General features: G+C 34.8%; 1 protein-coding gene across 3 annotated transcripts in view; it reads right to left on the bottom strand.

The window, feature by feature from the left end:
• The window catches only part of ARAP2 (ArfGAP with RhoGAP domain, ankyrin repeat and PH domain 2), a 128096-nt gene that overhangs the window by 29409 nt on the left and 83003 nt on the right, over positions 1–15684 (bottom strand). For all 3 annotated transcript variants that reach the window (XM_064511327.1, XM_064511328.1, XM_026093712.2), the window contains 7 exons: positions 14553–14716; positions 12317–12529; positions 10554–10659; positions 9111–9258; positions 8286–8354; positions 1968–2042; positions 766–883 (listed from right to left, as the gene is read on the bottom strand). In XM_064511327.1, the coding sequence (XP_064367397.1) occupies positions 766–883; positions 1968–2042; positions 8286–8354; positions 9111–9258; positions 10554–10659; positions 12317–12529; positions 14553–14716 (893 nt within the window). The remainder of the gene's footprint in view (positions 1–765; positions 884–1967; positions 2043–8285; positions 8355–9110; positions 9259–10553; positions 10660–12316; positions 12530–14552; positions 14717–15684) is intronic.

The following is a 15684-nucleotide window of genomic DNA, read 5'->3' as shown; positions in this document are numbered from 1 at the left end:
TACACTAAAAACACATTTCTGTCCCTAAGTATTCTTCAAAAAATGAGATGACAGTGAGTATCCATCAAAATACAGTTTTAATTAAAAAAGGATTCCTTTATTGTTATATTGATTATAAAGTAAAGCGTGAGCTCCAGCATTAGCATAGCACTCCCAATGTTAAAACCTGTTTATGGTTCATGAATATTGTGACCTTTGCCACCGTTAGCATCAGAAGTATATTTAAAATAAATGTTTCAAGATTCTTCTATATACACCTTAATACAGACAAGGTTATAGAAATTTATACCTCCTTTTTTGTCTACACACTCAAAACAAATTCACTAAATAATTAAAAAGAACCTGTCCTCCAAGTACGAGCATGTATTTTCTTGTTTCATTTTCTGAAAGACATTATTCCTTAGAAATCAACTGCTGACCTAATGAAAATGAGTTTCTTCTTTGAAACTTATTGGTAAGATCTACTTTTCCGTAGCTGATGGCTAACGAACTGTGAACCAGACTATTATAAAGAATGTTTTTCAGCCACAAATGCATGAGCATTTTAAACCAATTCCTCAAACTATTTGTGACAAACAAAGTGTAGAAAAGAATTATGCACATGTCACCGTACCCAAATAGAAAACAATGGAACAAAGGCTAATTGTTGTTTTGTTTCTACAAAGTTTTGGTAAATTTTCAGCTAACGTTTTGATTAGGCTAAATGTTTAAAAATAAAAACTAATGATAATTTGATAAATACACATAAATGTAAGTTTCACTAACCTAGTTCTCCCTTTTCAATTACTTCAAAAACAGTCCAGATATCATCTTTGTTAGGAATGATGTTTTTGATTCCTAAAACATCATGAGTTAATTCTTCTGCTTCCATCAAAGGCGATACCTATAATAAACATTGAGTCAGTTTATCGTGTATTACAATTTCTGATCTCTGATTTTTGTACAAAATATTCCTCTTTGCAATTGACAAAAAAAATAAAAAAGCAGATATCCTGTTTGTAAATCCAATATTTCTCACTTCAACATGTTTTCATTTTTTGTTCCATGAAATTGGACTTATCAAGTTATCAATCAGCTAAAAATGGTAAATTGAAATTTCTTTCTTTACCTTTCAAAAATTAGAAAAGAAAAAGCTTACATATGTTTTGAAGGGTATGAAAAGGTAAATATTACAAAAGCACCATGTTTACTGGTGATTTTTTCTCCTAGTGATGCATACTCCCATTTTTATTCATATTAAGAAATGCATGTCTTCTTGTGTGTGTGTGCACATATACCTAAATACACATACACGTAGCATGTATACATAAAAACACACACAGTCGTATGCTGAACAGAGCAAAAAGAAACCAGAAACAACTATAACAGGAAAAAAAAGTATTGTCCTAATTTTGGTACTTCCTTCTTAACTATATCTGTCCTTTGTCATTACAGAAATTTAAATTTTTTCTTAACATCCAAACAACAGAGCACTACTGCACAGAGACCAGAGCCTTTCAAATGTGCTATCAGATACAAGGCTGGAAATCTCAATTATAGCGAGTAGTAAGCTTAGGTTTCTCAGCACTCAAGCAAGGCAGATTGCCACTGGCAAAAAGAGAGAGGAGGAAGGTCATTTAAATATCCTTGTACTACTGAATAAAGCCAGCAGTCACTGCATACTTGTTAATTTTCTTGTGTGTTGCAGCCATAGAGCTGTAAGAATTTATACTACTGTGTACTGCAGTAAAACTAAAGGAGGATGTCTCCCCTTTAAAATTATATCATAGCCTTCTGCTTAGAAATGAGTAATAAATGCTCTTTACGAAATTTAGGCAATCTAGCAAATAAAAAATATTATAAAAAGGTAGTGAAACATATAAATTCATATTTCACTATGCAATTATAAAAACATTTATGAAAATAAGTCTGGTACATTTCATGAGAAAGTGTTTAGTAGTAACATTATATCACTTTTATACACTAACCCTGATTATAATACTGCAGTCTGGCTCTTTTCTTTCCACATAAACTTCAATAAGCAAATCTCCAGCCTGGGAAACCTAGAACAAAACAGATTTACGAAAATGAGAATGTCTTAAAAATACTTTAAATATGCTAAAAGGAAAATGAAATGATTATTTAATAGATGTGCTAGAACCTATTGCACATAAAACTTTTTTTAAAGCCTAATCAAAAAATACAATAATACCCCAAACATTGACTCTAAGGGGAAAACCTGAACTACATTCACTTCCATTTGACTAGTGAAAAGAAATAGATCCTATCCTAACTGATTCAGGAAAAAATCTGAACCCTGACTAAACCTGACAGAAATGTTTCAAACAAAATAACACATTTTGCAAATATGCATTCAAGAGTAGGAAAACTAAGGGAGACATGAAAAAAATGGATATCAATCCACACATGACTAAAAGTCTATCTAAAAGATAAAAGTACCTTAGTGTTTTAAACTGTCAAAACCTTAACTCTGGGCTCTGTGTTAGAGTTTAGCCAGGCTCATATCATAGTCAAAATACAATTTAAAACCAAGACAAAAAAGTACAGGACAGGAACTCCAAACTTAAAAGAGTTAGTTAAAAATGGCAGGAAAAATTACAAACTCATATTTCAGTATTTCAGACATTTAGCCATTTTATGGAATTTGTATATATTCAGATAATTAATAGTCAATTCTATGAAGACTATATTTATGATTATTAATCACTGTGAAAAATTGTCATCACGTATTTAAAAAAGTAATCTAAACACATGCTCTTGATAGACACCTCTGCTGAAGATAAGTCTTCAAATTTGTTGGACTAGTTTGTCTAAACTTTTATGTAAAATACTAACATGTGGAATAATTAGACGAAAAAACAAATGTATTACATAATGTATAAATGTTTAGTATACTCAATAGCAACAAACATAATTTAAGAATGTCTAATAATATATAACTTCCTTACAAAGGAATCAGAAAGTCAGTAAAACCAAAATTTTATGATCAAGGAAAAAAAAATCTAAGAATCAATAGAAGGAATTCAGTATTTTCCACAGTTAGCAGGTTTGCTAATTTACAACAATAAAATTACCTTCTTAGATAAGAAGGTAACTTTACTTTTCTACAGAAAAAAAATGTCCAGTGTTTATAAAAAAAACTCATGTTCCCTTATGAGGTAGCTATAAGCATCTTCAAAAGACTGTAATTCACCTCAGTAACAAAAATATTTTCTGAAACTAAATACATAATGATGATAATAAGAGCATGGAAAGAAAGAACAGGACCGCAAACTGGCCTTTCAGTAGATGTATCCTTTTATTAGCAAGCCAATATAAATAATTACTATGCAAATTAACATTAAACATAAGAATTTGTGTCTTAATTTTGAGAACAGCATTCACAGTAATGCTACACTACACATTTATTTATATATTACTAAAACTCAGAGCAAGAGGATGAGAAAAGTAAAACCATTTGCATCATAAACAGAATAAGATATGGAGAAAATAATAAAAACAAGCAAGCTTTGAAATACATTTTGACTAATTTACAGAAGCTAAGACTACATTTCAATGGAAAAATAAATAGCAGCACTCAATTTTAAAGAACATTAACATTATGGAAAATGGTGACTTTAAAGTTTGTTTAGCCTCTGAGAGTAGAAAACTAATGGAAACATTTGTGAGGAAAAACATTACAAAGCTACTTTGAAGAAAGCTTCTTAATTATAGTGGCACAGACTCAAAAAAGCTCATTTAGTTGTAAAATTTGCTTTTTAGATGGTATTACAGGAAAAGGTTGGAAAAAAGAATGAAGCTGACATTTGATTTCCACTGGGCTCATTTAAAAAGCCATATGGAGAGAAAATGTGCTGTAAATTACAACAGCAAACAGAAACAGCTGGCACAAGTATATGGTGGACAGAAAATGAAGAGCAGCTAATGAAGGGCCACCTGGAATGGAACTTTAGTGACATTTCAGACATGAGAACTTACAGGGTTTCAATAGAAATCTGGTCCAGTTGTCCTCTGAACACTCTCCATATCATCAGCCTGGAGATAATCCTACTTTAGCAACCTATATATTCTAAATGCATTAAGCATCTGCATCACTGGTTCTCCCACCAACATGCCTACTTCTGGATATAACAACATCAGACTATCAGATGTTAAAAGGAGAGGATTCTTGGACAGAATTCTTAATTATAGTTGCTTGAGGCCCAAGTTGCCAATCATCCACACTGTAAAATCACTTGGCCTGCACTATGTCATCAGTTTTAACAGTAGCTGGAGGCCCATCCAAGAAAATTTCCAAAGAGCTAGTCCTCCTGCACGAGGAGTCCAGCGGAAAAAGCATCTTGCAAACTGCTCACAAGATAAATGATGACAGCTAATGAAGGGGAGGAAGTAAGCAGCTGAGAAGAATATGAGTATACTCATTTCTTTCACTGAAATAATGAAAGTTATTATCTTAAAGCTACACTGTTCCAGTGAACCATTTACTCTATTCCAAAATTTTTTTACCTTATTTCAGGGTCTGTTCTGGCAAATATAGATCATGATAACTGGGGTCTGTCTATTCTTCATTAGTACTGATGAGAGCGTGACAAGCATCAAATACTAAAGTTGAACCTAACAACAATGGGTTAAAAGAAGCTTATATGGCCTAGCCTGGTAAAATATGAAATGCAGACATACATATAATCTAGTCTTCTGAAATTATGGGCAATATGCAGTTGGTACTTGTGACAGAAGATATAAAAGCATAAAAATAACAAAGAAGTTCAAGCTTCTACAAAAACACATGGTGTTAATCCAGGTCTGGCCCTTGTGTATTCCACAAAATCCACTGACAACAAAGGGCATAGTTAGGACGATGCTGAATTCTGCAGAAAAGATTATATATAAAATTTCAGAACATCTTCGTAACCACCTAGAGAAAGCCTCTTGAATCAATGGGCTTCAGGCAGTTGGTGATTTGAAACGATAGCAAATGCATCGTCTTTGATCAGAATTACACCCTTCTACATTGAACTGGTCCCAGGCATTAGACACACATACATTTCACCTGTTACACATACATTTCAATACATTTCAGAAAAATGTATTTTTAAATTCCCCAGTTACATGAAACACGTCTGCTATAGAAAAAAATAGCTTCTACAGCAACAGGCATAAAATGTTCCACAGCTTAATTCAGAGGGGAAAAATGTTCACAGTTGCAGTCAAATTGCCACAAATGGCAATCAGGCTCCGGAGAATAATATCAGTGGGATGGAGTCCAAATAAGGATAACAGGCTGGCATAGCAAAGAGAATGCAATTCCTATCCCAACAGGCCATTCAGACTTTAATTTATCAACCATGAAAAGGTATACATTTTGTTCCACTACTTGTTTAGAAAGTTAAAAAGAAAAAAGCTGTCATCTCTGGGGCAGGCACTTCCAAACAACTAAGGTTGCCTGAGCTGAAGCTCATTAGCTTGACTTCTGGTTGCTCTTTTTCCAGGCAATGTAATACAGATGAAAGATATCAATGTTTTGATAAAAATCAAAATCATTTTGTAACTCAAACTCACCATTTCATGATGTCTTTAGATATGATATTGACAGAGATTAATTAATAAAATACAGCACCTCAATAAATATTTCTAAATATAACTGGCTAGGTTAAAAGGCTTCTCATGTGGCATGCTGACTGTTAAGACTTCCAGTCTCCCTACCCCTTTAATAGACAATTTAAATGCTTAATCCGGGACAAAACAGCTTATCTGGGATCAAAAAAAAGCCTTGCAATAAAGGCCTAAAATGGAAGTAGCGTGTCTTGCATGACACGGTGCTTGAGCTCACGTCACCATGAAGCAAACTGTATGGGCCAGCAAGGCAGGGGGGCACGCTCTGGTCAGGCCTCTGCCCTGGGCGGCTGGGGTCTGAGGACCTCAGAGCCAGCCAAGGAGGGCTTCGGCCCCACAGTTAAGATTAGCATTTGTACATCTGACACCTTTGGGCTTTCACAACAGACTCTTCGTGGTATATAAATGCAAGAACTCTTGCCAAAAAAAGCAAAGCTGAGACAGAAATTGTAGCTGTGGTGGAATATAACTTATTTTCAAAATTCTCTGAGACAGCACTTAATGAAGACAACAAACATTTACTGAGAACTCAGGCAATAATATGATTCAGTGACTAATGGCAGCAACATGTCCTATCTAGCAGCCTCAGTGGGCAGACTTCAAAGTCCAGCTGAGATTATGGTACATCAGATTTAAGTATTTAGCACTTGTCATGTCCTTTGGAGAATTTTTGGGGGATGATGAGAAAAAAAAAGATTCTTAAATTTAGATATCTAAGTACAATTGCTACTACATTTCTTTCCAGCCCTTTCATTCCTTTCAAACTAAAATAGGAAGTGCCATTTTCTTCAATTTTCTATTATTCTATTTGTACAAGTATTCTCTCTGAAACTAAAAGCTGTCAATTCTAGCACGATGTTTTTAAGAACATAAAGGAAGAGAACTAACTAGACAGTTGTGTACAACAAAATAAGAATCCCTTTTATTGCTGCCTCCTAAATTTTGTACAAGACACTGCAAATCACCCCTTTGTAGCTGCAAGGTAAGAGACTTTGTCTGAATAGGATTTTGTTTCATTTTGTGATGCTAATACTTTTTTTTTTTCCTCAAAGATTTAAAGCTTAGCAACGTGTATGATGCGAATCAAGCCAGAGCCCATTAATGGAGTAGGTGTAACCAACAATTCAGAAAGCTGATTATTAATGGTAGAGATTTCACTGAGAGGCAAATTAGGATAGCTAAAATCATGGTTCAATCTTTTCATAACTCAACCTCCTAACAACTTGTAGAGTCCCAGGGAAACAAGCCCAAACAGACTCAATTATTTATGAAGGTTCAGATTTGATTATATAGTTTAAAACTGAGAGGACTAGCTTTATCAGGTGCTGCAAGCTTTTTAATAAACAAATAACCAATTTCAGAAAGACTAGACTTCTATTTTAAAAATGTAAAGAAAATCTCTCATATCCTTCTTCAATAGACAGCCTTCCAAATATGACAAAACACCCAAAGGGGACTTCACAGTGGTATTTGTGGTGGAAAAAAATAGAGAATAAAACCACTTCTTTATATTTCTCACAGCTTCAGTTTTAGATGAACCCACCTAACCAGCAATTGCTACCACATTATTCAATCTATCATTGTTTCCTGCCACTCTGTTCCCAGATAAGAAGGGAATATGAGGAAGAAGAAAGACTTCAGACAGCAATGCACAGAACATGCAATTTCCATGTGCATTTGCAAAAACCCTTCTTTTTAGTGATGGCTTACAAGGTACCACAAAATAGTTGTGGAAAAGGAGGAAGGGAGCCATCAGAGAAAGCATCACCGTTTTGTTTCTGCTAGTTTTCTTTTCCAGCTTCTAAAGCTCCATAAGCTCTGAAATTACTGAAAGCTTCTCCTCCACTACTTCAGATTTCTGAAAGAGCTTGTAAGCTCCCTATGCTTCCTTTTACTTCTCTTAATTCATATACCTTGGCCACACTATTGAACTTACTAGTTCTTGCTTCAATTAGAGCTGTACACAAAGACTACTCAGATAGTGAAACATGCTATCACTTTGCTGTTTCTTACCAATTCTGAAATTATTCAGAAGCTGTTACAGGCAGGACTGGAATTCAAGATGATAATAAGTGGCATAAGATCTCCTGTTTTATTCTATCCCAAAGTTCAGTCTGACTGAAGTAACCATGTATGTGTCTGGTGTTTCCTCAAACAGTGTTTGTAGTGCAGGGTTCAATATTTAGTCCCCAAACCAGGACCCAGCAAAAGATTCAGACACTTTAAATTCACAGGGATGCTTATTCTCTAATGAACAGAGACCACATGTGCCCAAAGCTCTTGAAATAACAGAAGTATTAACATACACTTCAAGATTTTAATATGCACATTTAAAAATCAAAAAGAGGTCATCGCGTTCACACTTAATGCTGATCATTCCTTTCTACTGCAACTTATGGAGCATAGCAAAAATGTGAGCATGATGTACCAATTTCTAAGTTATCCCAGTACATAGACCAGAACATAATTCCACAGTATAATTTACAGAGGGCTGTTTTGCTTTACTAGTTTACACTTCCTCTTTTCCTTTTTTATCCCAGCCCTGTGTTTCACAATGCAAGTCACTATACAAATTCAGAAATTTACATTTAGAAATCTAGGTATAGAACCCTACAAATAACAAAAAACTATTTGTTAAAATCTTTTTATATCTGTTGATTTTTGCCGCTTACCTGAGTGTCTTTCCACCTCGTAATAAAGCTGTTCTCAATATCCATTTGTTTGACCTGGTCTTCATTAATCTGTTCAAAATTGATCATCTTTGTAAGTTATAGGAAAACTAATATAAACATAAAATAAGCTAACATAAATACTACTATAATATAATACACTAACATAAATACCAATAGAATATAAAAAATATAGAAATGCCTACAACATTAACCCCATTCTTGTAAGAGCAGTTATGCAAAATATTCTGTCAGTCAGAAAGACCATTTCGTTGACAGGATATATTATACACTTTACCAAATGTATACTAAAAGAGAGGGGAGTCCACCATATCTCCCAAACAGAGTATTACAGTAGAACAGTAAACTCCAAATTGAATGGGCTACGATAAATTTGTGCTAGCAGCAACTTCTCAGTCTAGTTGGATTCAGATGTTCTTTCTAGGCCCTGGGAATCAAATGGTTTTTCTCTATTTGTTACCAGATATCAGAGACTAAGATAATAGTCATGATCCTGAAGTTTCCTTAAAAGCTGGCATGCTAGTGCCAGCAAGAAGAGTTGTGGGCACCCTTTTGGAAAACAGTGATTCTCAACAATCCTATAAATACAGCTTTTCTTACTCAGGCTAAACTATCTGGGAATTAACACTTAAAGCAGACAAAGAACAAAGTCCATTGAATAAGAAAGTTCAACAGCCTTGCAAATCAGTGTAACCCATACCAAATAAAATCTGTGAAACAATCATTTTTAACTGTAAGAAGATTTCAATATTTTATCACCTCTGTCAGTAAAGCAAATAGGATACTATTTTACATAAAGATACATACATCAAAAAGTTGTACATAATTTTTAATTAGGTCTTCAATTACATTGACTTCTTCACTAGTCTGGCCTTCAGTTTGAAATAAGCATGAGGAAAACACCATGGCTAGATTGTGAGGGTTCATATGATTGATTTCAGAACATTTCTGCACCCTGTTGAAAGAAAGAAAAAAAAATCTATTTAAAAAGCTCCATTGTTCTTTCAGCTGTTCAGAGCTCCTCTACAGAATATGGAGTGCATTTCAAAAAGAATAACTACCTTAAATGAAATGACCAACGAAATATTATTTATTGTTATGTTCACCTGATCTCCCATCTCCTTATAGAAATGAAAACACATACTCTCTATCTGCACCTCAAGTGATATCAAAATTATTTCCTATATAACTATATCCTGCAACCTGATGATCTAAGATCACATGAAACATGGAAAGAAATTGAATCATTTTTTGTTTCTATTTTTATCGTAAAGTTTTCATATCAGTTCTATTGTTTACGTAATATATCTTCTTCAGGAAGCAAACACTTGAAAATATCACAGAATTTTGGCTGTCACATGAATACAAACTTCCAGAACAGCTATAAGAGCATGTAAGTATCTCAACTGGATATGCTTAGAAACATCATTAATTGCAATACTTACTGTAATCATTATCCAAGAATAGCACTAATCATTTTAATATTTGCATAAATACTTTTTAAAGGACTGCTTTTTAGCAGCTTTATTGCCAAACATAGTATCCCATAAGATACAGTTCTACACATTCTCTACGCCCTACTTTACCAGGAACACAGTAACTTGATTTGTTCAATGGACCCTAATACCATATAATAATGGCCAATACTGTTTAGCCACGATTCTGCAGATTCATTAAAGTCGCACATCTTTTTATACATTTCCTGCTGCTTTTAGGATTTAGTAATAAGATTTGTTGTTTGTCCCAGTCCATATTTTTGATATTCTCCATAGCTACCTCCACTGCAAAATGAAGCAGTGATGAAATAAAGGAAGGATAGTTAATTCTCAAAGTTGTCTGGTGCAATACTGTTTATAGAGAAGGACATTTATTTTGAAAATTCTCTTAATCTCAGGAGCCACTTGCAACAACTAGCAGCAACTAGACTAGCAGACTGGGGTAAGCGACCTCACATAAAGAAGCTCCATCAAAAATTACCATACTTGGACACAAACACCAGCAGCCCTCTTCCACTGCTCCATCCAATTGATATTTATAGATGCCTACTGCTGAAAATTCAACTGAAGAAAAAAAAATACACATTATAAATTAAAGGGAGCATTGCCTAGGATCTATTATAATTAATCATGGCAACTGTTTAAGGTTTGATGCTTACTAGTTGATAAAACAAACCACATTTCATTAATGCTAGAGTAATACTGAGACCAGACTACAAGCATTTCTCTGCTACAGTGCATTATCTGCATTGACCTGTAAAGGTGTTCAATCAAAGCAGCCAAAGTTGCTCTATTGACTGACGGAAGTGTCCGAATAAAAGCTCCATACTTCCTCACACGTTCCTTTTCATTCTGTGTGTCTGGCGGAAAATAATAATCATTGAGCATTAGTAACAGCGTACACTGGAAACCAACAGCAATTCTCGTTAACTACATCAGCAACATCTAGTCATTTAAAATTGCAATTCACCCAGTCAACCCATTCTTTATGAAGACAATACAGGCAGTCTATTATCAACAAAGTCTATTATTGTACAATAGTTCAGAGAAAGAACATCAGAAATAAAGAGCCACATTTCTACATGTAAGCACCATTTGCTATAGTTTAAGACTAAATGCCAGGAATCCCAACAATTGGTTTTCCACTCAAAGGACATTTTAACCTGTAGAGTGAGTGAGTGAGTGCGCGTGCGCGTGAAAATACTTCTAAGAGTTCCCAGAGCTGAAAAATGACAAGACCTTTTCATCTTTTTATTTTTATTAGAGTAGCGTATCAAGGTCCAAAGTAGTTTGAAGTTCTGAACATATAAGACTAATATGAGCTGAGCAAAAGAGAAGCAGTGGCGAGTGAGTTGTACAAAGTAATGTAGCTGAACAGTGGCAGACATGATAACAGCAATTCCAGCCTTGAGAATGATAGTGTCTGAGACACTGTCACAGCGCTCTACCTTTAAATTAAGCCTGCCTCTCTAGGTTGCATAGAGACTGTTGTGTAAAGACTATAGAGCATAACCCTGCTCAGGGCAGAAGCACAATTACTAACATTTAAAAAAAAATTTCTACTCAGTCTCCTATTTGCCCCAAATTTCTTAAAATGAAAACCACAGAAAAAACCATGATCCCTTTCAGGTGATTGCTAGCACTCTTAACTATTGAATGCACTATGTTTTGATTTCTTCAAAGTCTTCAACTCTGTGTAAATTTTGCTCTCTGGGGTATGTATCTTCCTAAGTGTTTTAGTCTTCCTACAAGTACTTTTGGTATCACTTATGCACAACAGAACAGGATTGTCTGCTTTAAAGCTGAAGCAGAAGTTTAGTCCCATGCACAAATCAGGAAGTTAAATCAGTAGGACACCATTATGTACTTCCACAAAAGAGCTAATTTAAATCTAAACTGTTAGAGATACAACTTCTGCCAATTCCTGATGAGCTGAGAGCAATCTTGTGATGAGTAAATACATTCTTAATATTCTTCCCTCCAGTTTGTTCAAATTGAGGTGAAAGATCAGAAATATGTAATATTCATACTTGAATTTCCAAAACTTATAGTGGCTCATATTAAAGCAATCAAAGTTATATAAAAGATATTTAAAGCACACAAATATCAAAGCTGTGACCTAGCTATCATGCAGATGACGACTCAATAAACATTTGTCTGTTTCTTGAATTGTACCATCAATGCTTCCATGAAAAACTGATCATCCCCACTTACCTTGTCTGATACAACTAGAATACAATGATATATTGGTCTACTGTTTACAGAGATACTGTCAAGCAAACATCATTATTTTTTCTTATTCTGGTTCACTTACAGGCAATAGATTCTGACATAGGAATCTACTGCAGCCAATCTCTTTAAGCAATTTTTCCCACTAACTTATGCATAATTATTTTCTTGATTAACAAAACCTCTAATATATGCCTACATAGGGCAAGTGATAAACAAAATCCTTAAATTTGACACTGAAAATGTGCACATGACCTTCCTTGTATCCAGAGTTATTGAATACATTACCTAAAGCAGAGATCCAGAATGGGTAAAGTTCTTTAGTGAGAAGTGCATCGTCTATTTGGGAAAGAAAACTTTTCAGTACATCAGTCACATCTTCAAGCTGATGTTTTCCAGCTCTTAGTTTAACACTTCTTGCATCTTTTTTGAAGCTTTCTAGCAGTTCAGCCACACTGGAAGAATTGCCATTCTTGAGATAGATCTCTTTGCTACCCAAACCTAAATTACAGGAATAGTAAAAAAAAAAAAAAAAAAAACCCACACAATAAAGTCAACTGTTTTTTGAAAAATTTGAAACCTTATCATACAAAAAGCATATCTGGCTGTGAAACAGACTGTGATTGCTATCACTGTACCTCTGATCACTGTACCTCTGCCCTTTTGCACATCCTCACCCTGTGAGAGAAAAAACACTGATAAGTCTGCTTACACCCACCAAACCTCTTTGTAATTTCCCATCATAATGTTAAGCAAGCATGGGATTGTAATTTTAGGAATACTTTAGACAAATTCAAATTCCCAGAATTTGAAACCATGGTTTTAAGAAGTGCAGTAAAGGAAAGAAGTTTTGATCACCGGTATTGTCTCTGTGCACACAGGGTGATTGCTTTCACAACCAATACTCCTACACTTTTCTTCCCCTACTAATTAACTCAACTTGGGACTCAATAAAGTATTACTGTATTCATTCCATCTGACATATTTCACTCTTGTAAGCATCAAGATTACTAGGACTAATTCCTTTTTTCCTGCTTTTTATCAGGTTCAGGAAGCCACCAGACAGACTTCAACTATGAGCCACTATTTTTGTATATAATGACTAAAACCTGCAAAGCCCAAACACAGCTTAAAAATCATGGTCTAAAACACAGTTAATGCTACCTTCAATACTTAATGTGAAAGTACCCAGAAACAGAACATTATTTTTTTTTTAGCACTCGGGGAAGCTTGGCATAGATGTACAGTCTCATTGTTTCTTTTTGTAGAGGTGTTTCCTGCCTTCCCCATTTCACTTGAAAAAAGGGAATACTTCCTATAAAACCTTGCTTTCCTTATGTATTAGTCAAATGAAGAATTCTGCCAAAACCTATGCAAATTGCATCTTATGTTCCTCTGCCAGCTTGCTTGCACTGTGATGCCCACAAGTGCTCCTGTTTGATGCTGCCTTTGTGGTGTTACTCTGAGGAACAGGCGTGGGACCCGACAGGGTCTCTCACTTGTAGGCCACAACTAATGACAGAATCTTTATGATGACAGCAAAAACAGGTATAAGTCTAAGTAATGTATACAAATAATAATTCCTCATACAAATAATAATTCCTTCCTGCCTAATGTCTTCAGCTTTCAAATGAACATTTTTACACCCAGTAAGATTTTTTTAAAAAGAGTATTTAAATGAAGATTTAATTTATTTAAAAGACATTAGAAAATTGAATTTTAACTTAAAACACATCTAGTGATAGCTCTGAGTGGGGAACATAATTATCAGACTTTAACATTTCAGTGCATGAAACACAATAATTCCTTTTGCTAATGATTAAAAAAAACCCTATAAATTTTTTCTTGGTTTTACTCAAAAGTTATTTGCTTAAATATCCACCATTGAAATATAAATTAGGCTTTCTCATATTGGCAGGGGTCACAGAGAGCATTATGCTGAAAACAGATTTGTATAGGGTTGATACGTATGTAGCATTTCACAAGTGGACTGATTAATTCTCAGCAGTACAAAAAGGAAAAAAACATCATCTATCTATGTTCTAACACTATGGAAAATTATGCTGGCGATAATTACTTAAGCAAACAGCAAGCAATTATACTTCCTTAGGCCATTATGCTGAAACAGAAGCAGCCTTAAGACTCAGCACAGGCAGCACAGTTTATATCAGCTTCACAGAAGATATGATGACCAGTCCAGGCCAGAACCTCTCCTGGTTCACATAGCTTATTTTCTGGCCAGACGTGTTCTGCTCTGAGGCATTGGACCCAAAGGCTGAGTACATCAAGCAAAAAAGTCAAATTTAAAAATATGAAGGGGGGCCTACTGAGTTGCATCTCCCCAAACCGCTCATTCTCAGATACATTGCACTGTACTTTGCTATCCCATCAAGGAGTAGCAGGGCTAATGAGGGGCACAGTTTTAGTTTATATATACATAGACCCATTCAATGAGATTTGATGGTGTGGCAGCTTAGGTATTATACAAATGATCCTACGTTGAATAAAAATCTGCTATACTTACCATACTGTGTAACAAATGCTATGCAGCTGTTCACTATAATAGGAACATCATTTTTGCTGAGCTGCTGATCTTGTAAGGCATTACCATCTGTACCTGCTGCTTTTTCAATTGCAGTATACCAGACCATGAAATCCAACTTCGTATGACCATGGATGTACAGTGTTCTGCAAAGTTGAAAAAGATTTTGAAACCAGAAAAGAAATGGAAATTTGCTGTTATTCTACTACAACAGCATAGCAGTTATCAGGAGAGAAAAAAAAATCAAATAAATTCAAGGGTTTGAAGAAATATTTGGAATAAGACATCAAGGAACCTTCTACCTCAGAAAGCTGTGGTGGAGTTCTATTGTTACAGCACCTTTATTCTTCAACAAATTCTCACCTACTATGATGGACATTATTCTTGTGTCAACATTGCAAATAATATTATATTTGTACTAGCAGCATCACAATGAATGGAAGAGGATCCGCAAACACTGTCTGGCCTTCTCTCAGGACCTGACAAACATTTTACTACTCCTCTTTTGGCCTCACTCCTACTGTGCATCCATACCTTCAAGCAACAGCTAAGCAGGAAGCACGGATTTACAGACAACTTTCAATATAGGAAAAGGCTTTCTTGTTCTGTACTTTTTCCCCTCCCCATAAAGGAGCCGAGACTCCTTGAACTTCTCTCCTTCCCTCTGTCACTTGTATGGAAATGATCCCCCTTAGGAAATCATAGATCTAAGGAACATATATGAAAAAATCCTAACAGTTGAGGTATCCCAGTAGGATAAACAATCCTTTAATTACTTACTTATTTCAAAGCATGCTTTGCTTTTGTTCTGATTTAATTATTTAAACAAGCTACAGTAACCCCCTCTGTTTACCCTTGACAGGCTAGCTTCTAGGACACAGTTGCAAAACCGAACAGTTTAAGAGACTGTGTTCACCCGTGTGTGTGTACGTAAGTAGCAACTGTTTTAATATTAAAACTACCTAGCAATCTCTCCTATATACATTTTATAAAAAGGTGAGCATTTTTATTTCAAGGTGGGTATTTTTGGAGTTGCATATTTCAATTCTGCTTTTTCAAATATTTCAATTTTTTAGAAAAATACAAATCAGGATTTTTATAAAGGTAATTAAAA

The sequence above is a fragment of the Dromaius novaehollandiae genome, chromosome 4 (assembly GCF_036370855.1).
Source record: "Dromaius novaehollandiae isolate bDroNov1 chromosome 4, bDroNov1.hap1, whole genome shotgun sequence".
In the NCBI taxonomy this organism is placed as follows: domain Eukaryota; kingdom Metazoa; phylum Chordata; class Aves; order Casuariiformes; family Dromaiidae; genus Dromaius; species Dromaius novaehollandiae.
Note: the sequence above shows the minus strand (reverse complement) of the source record. Positions and strands in the feature narration are given on the sequence as shown.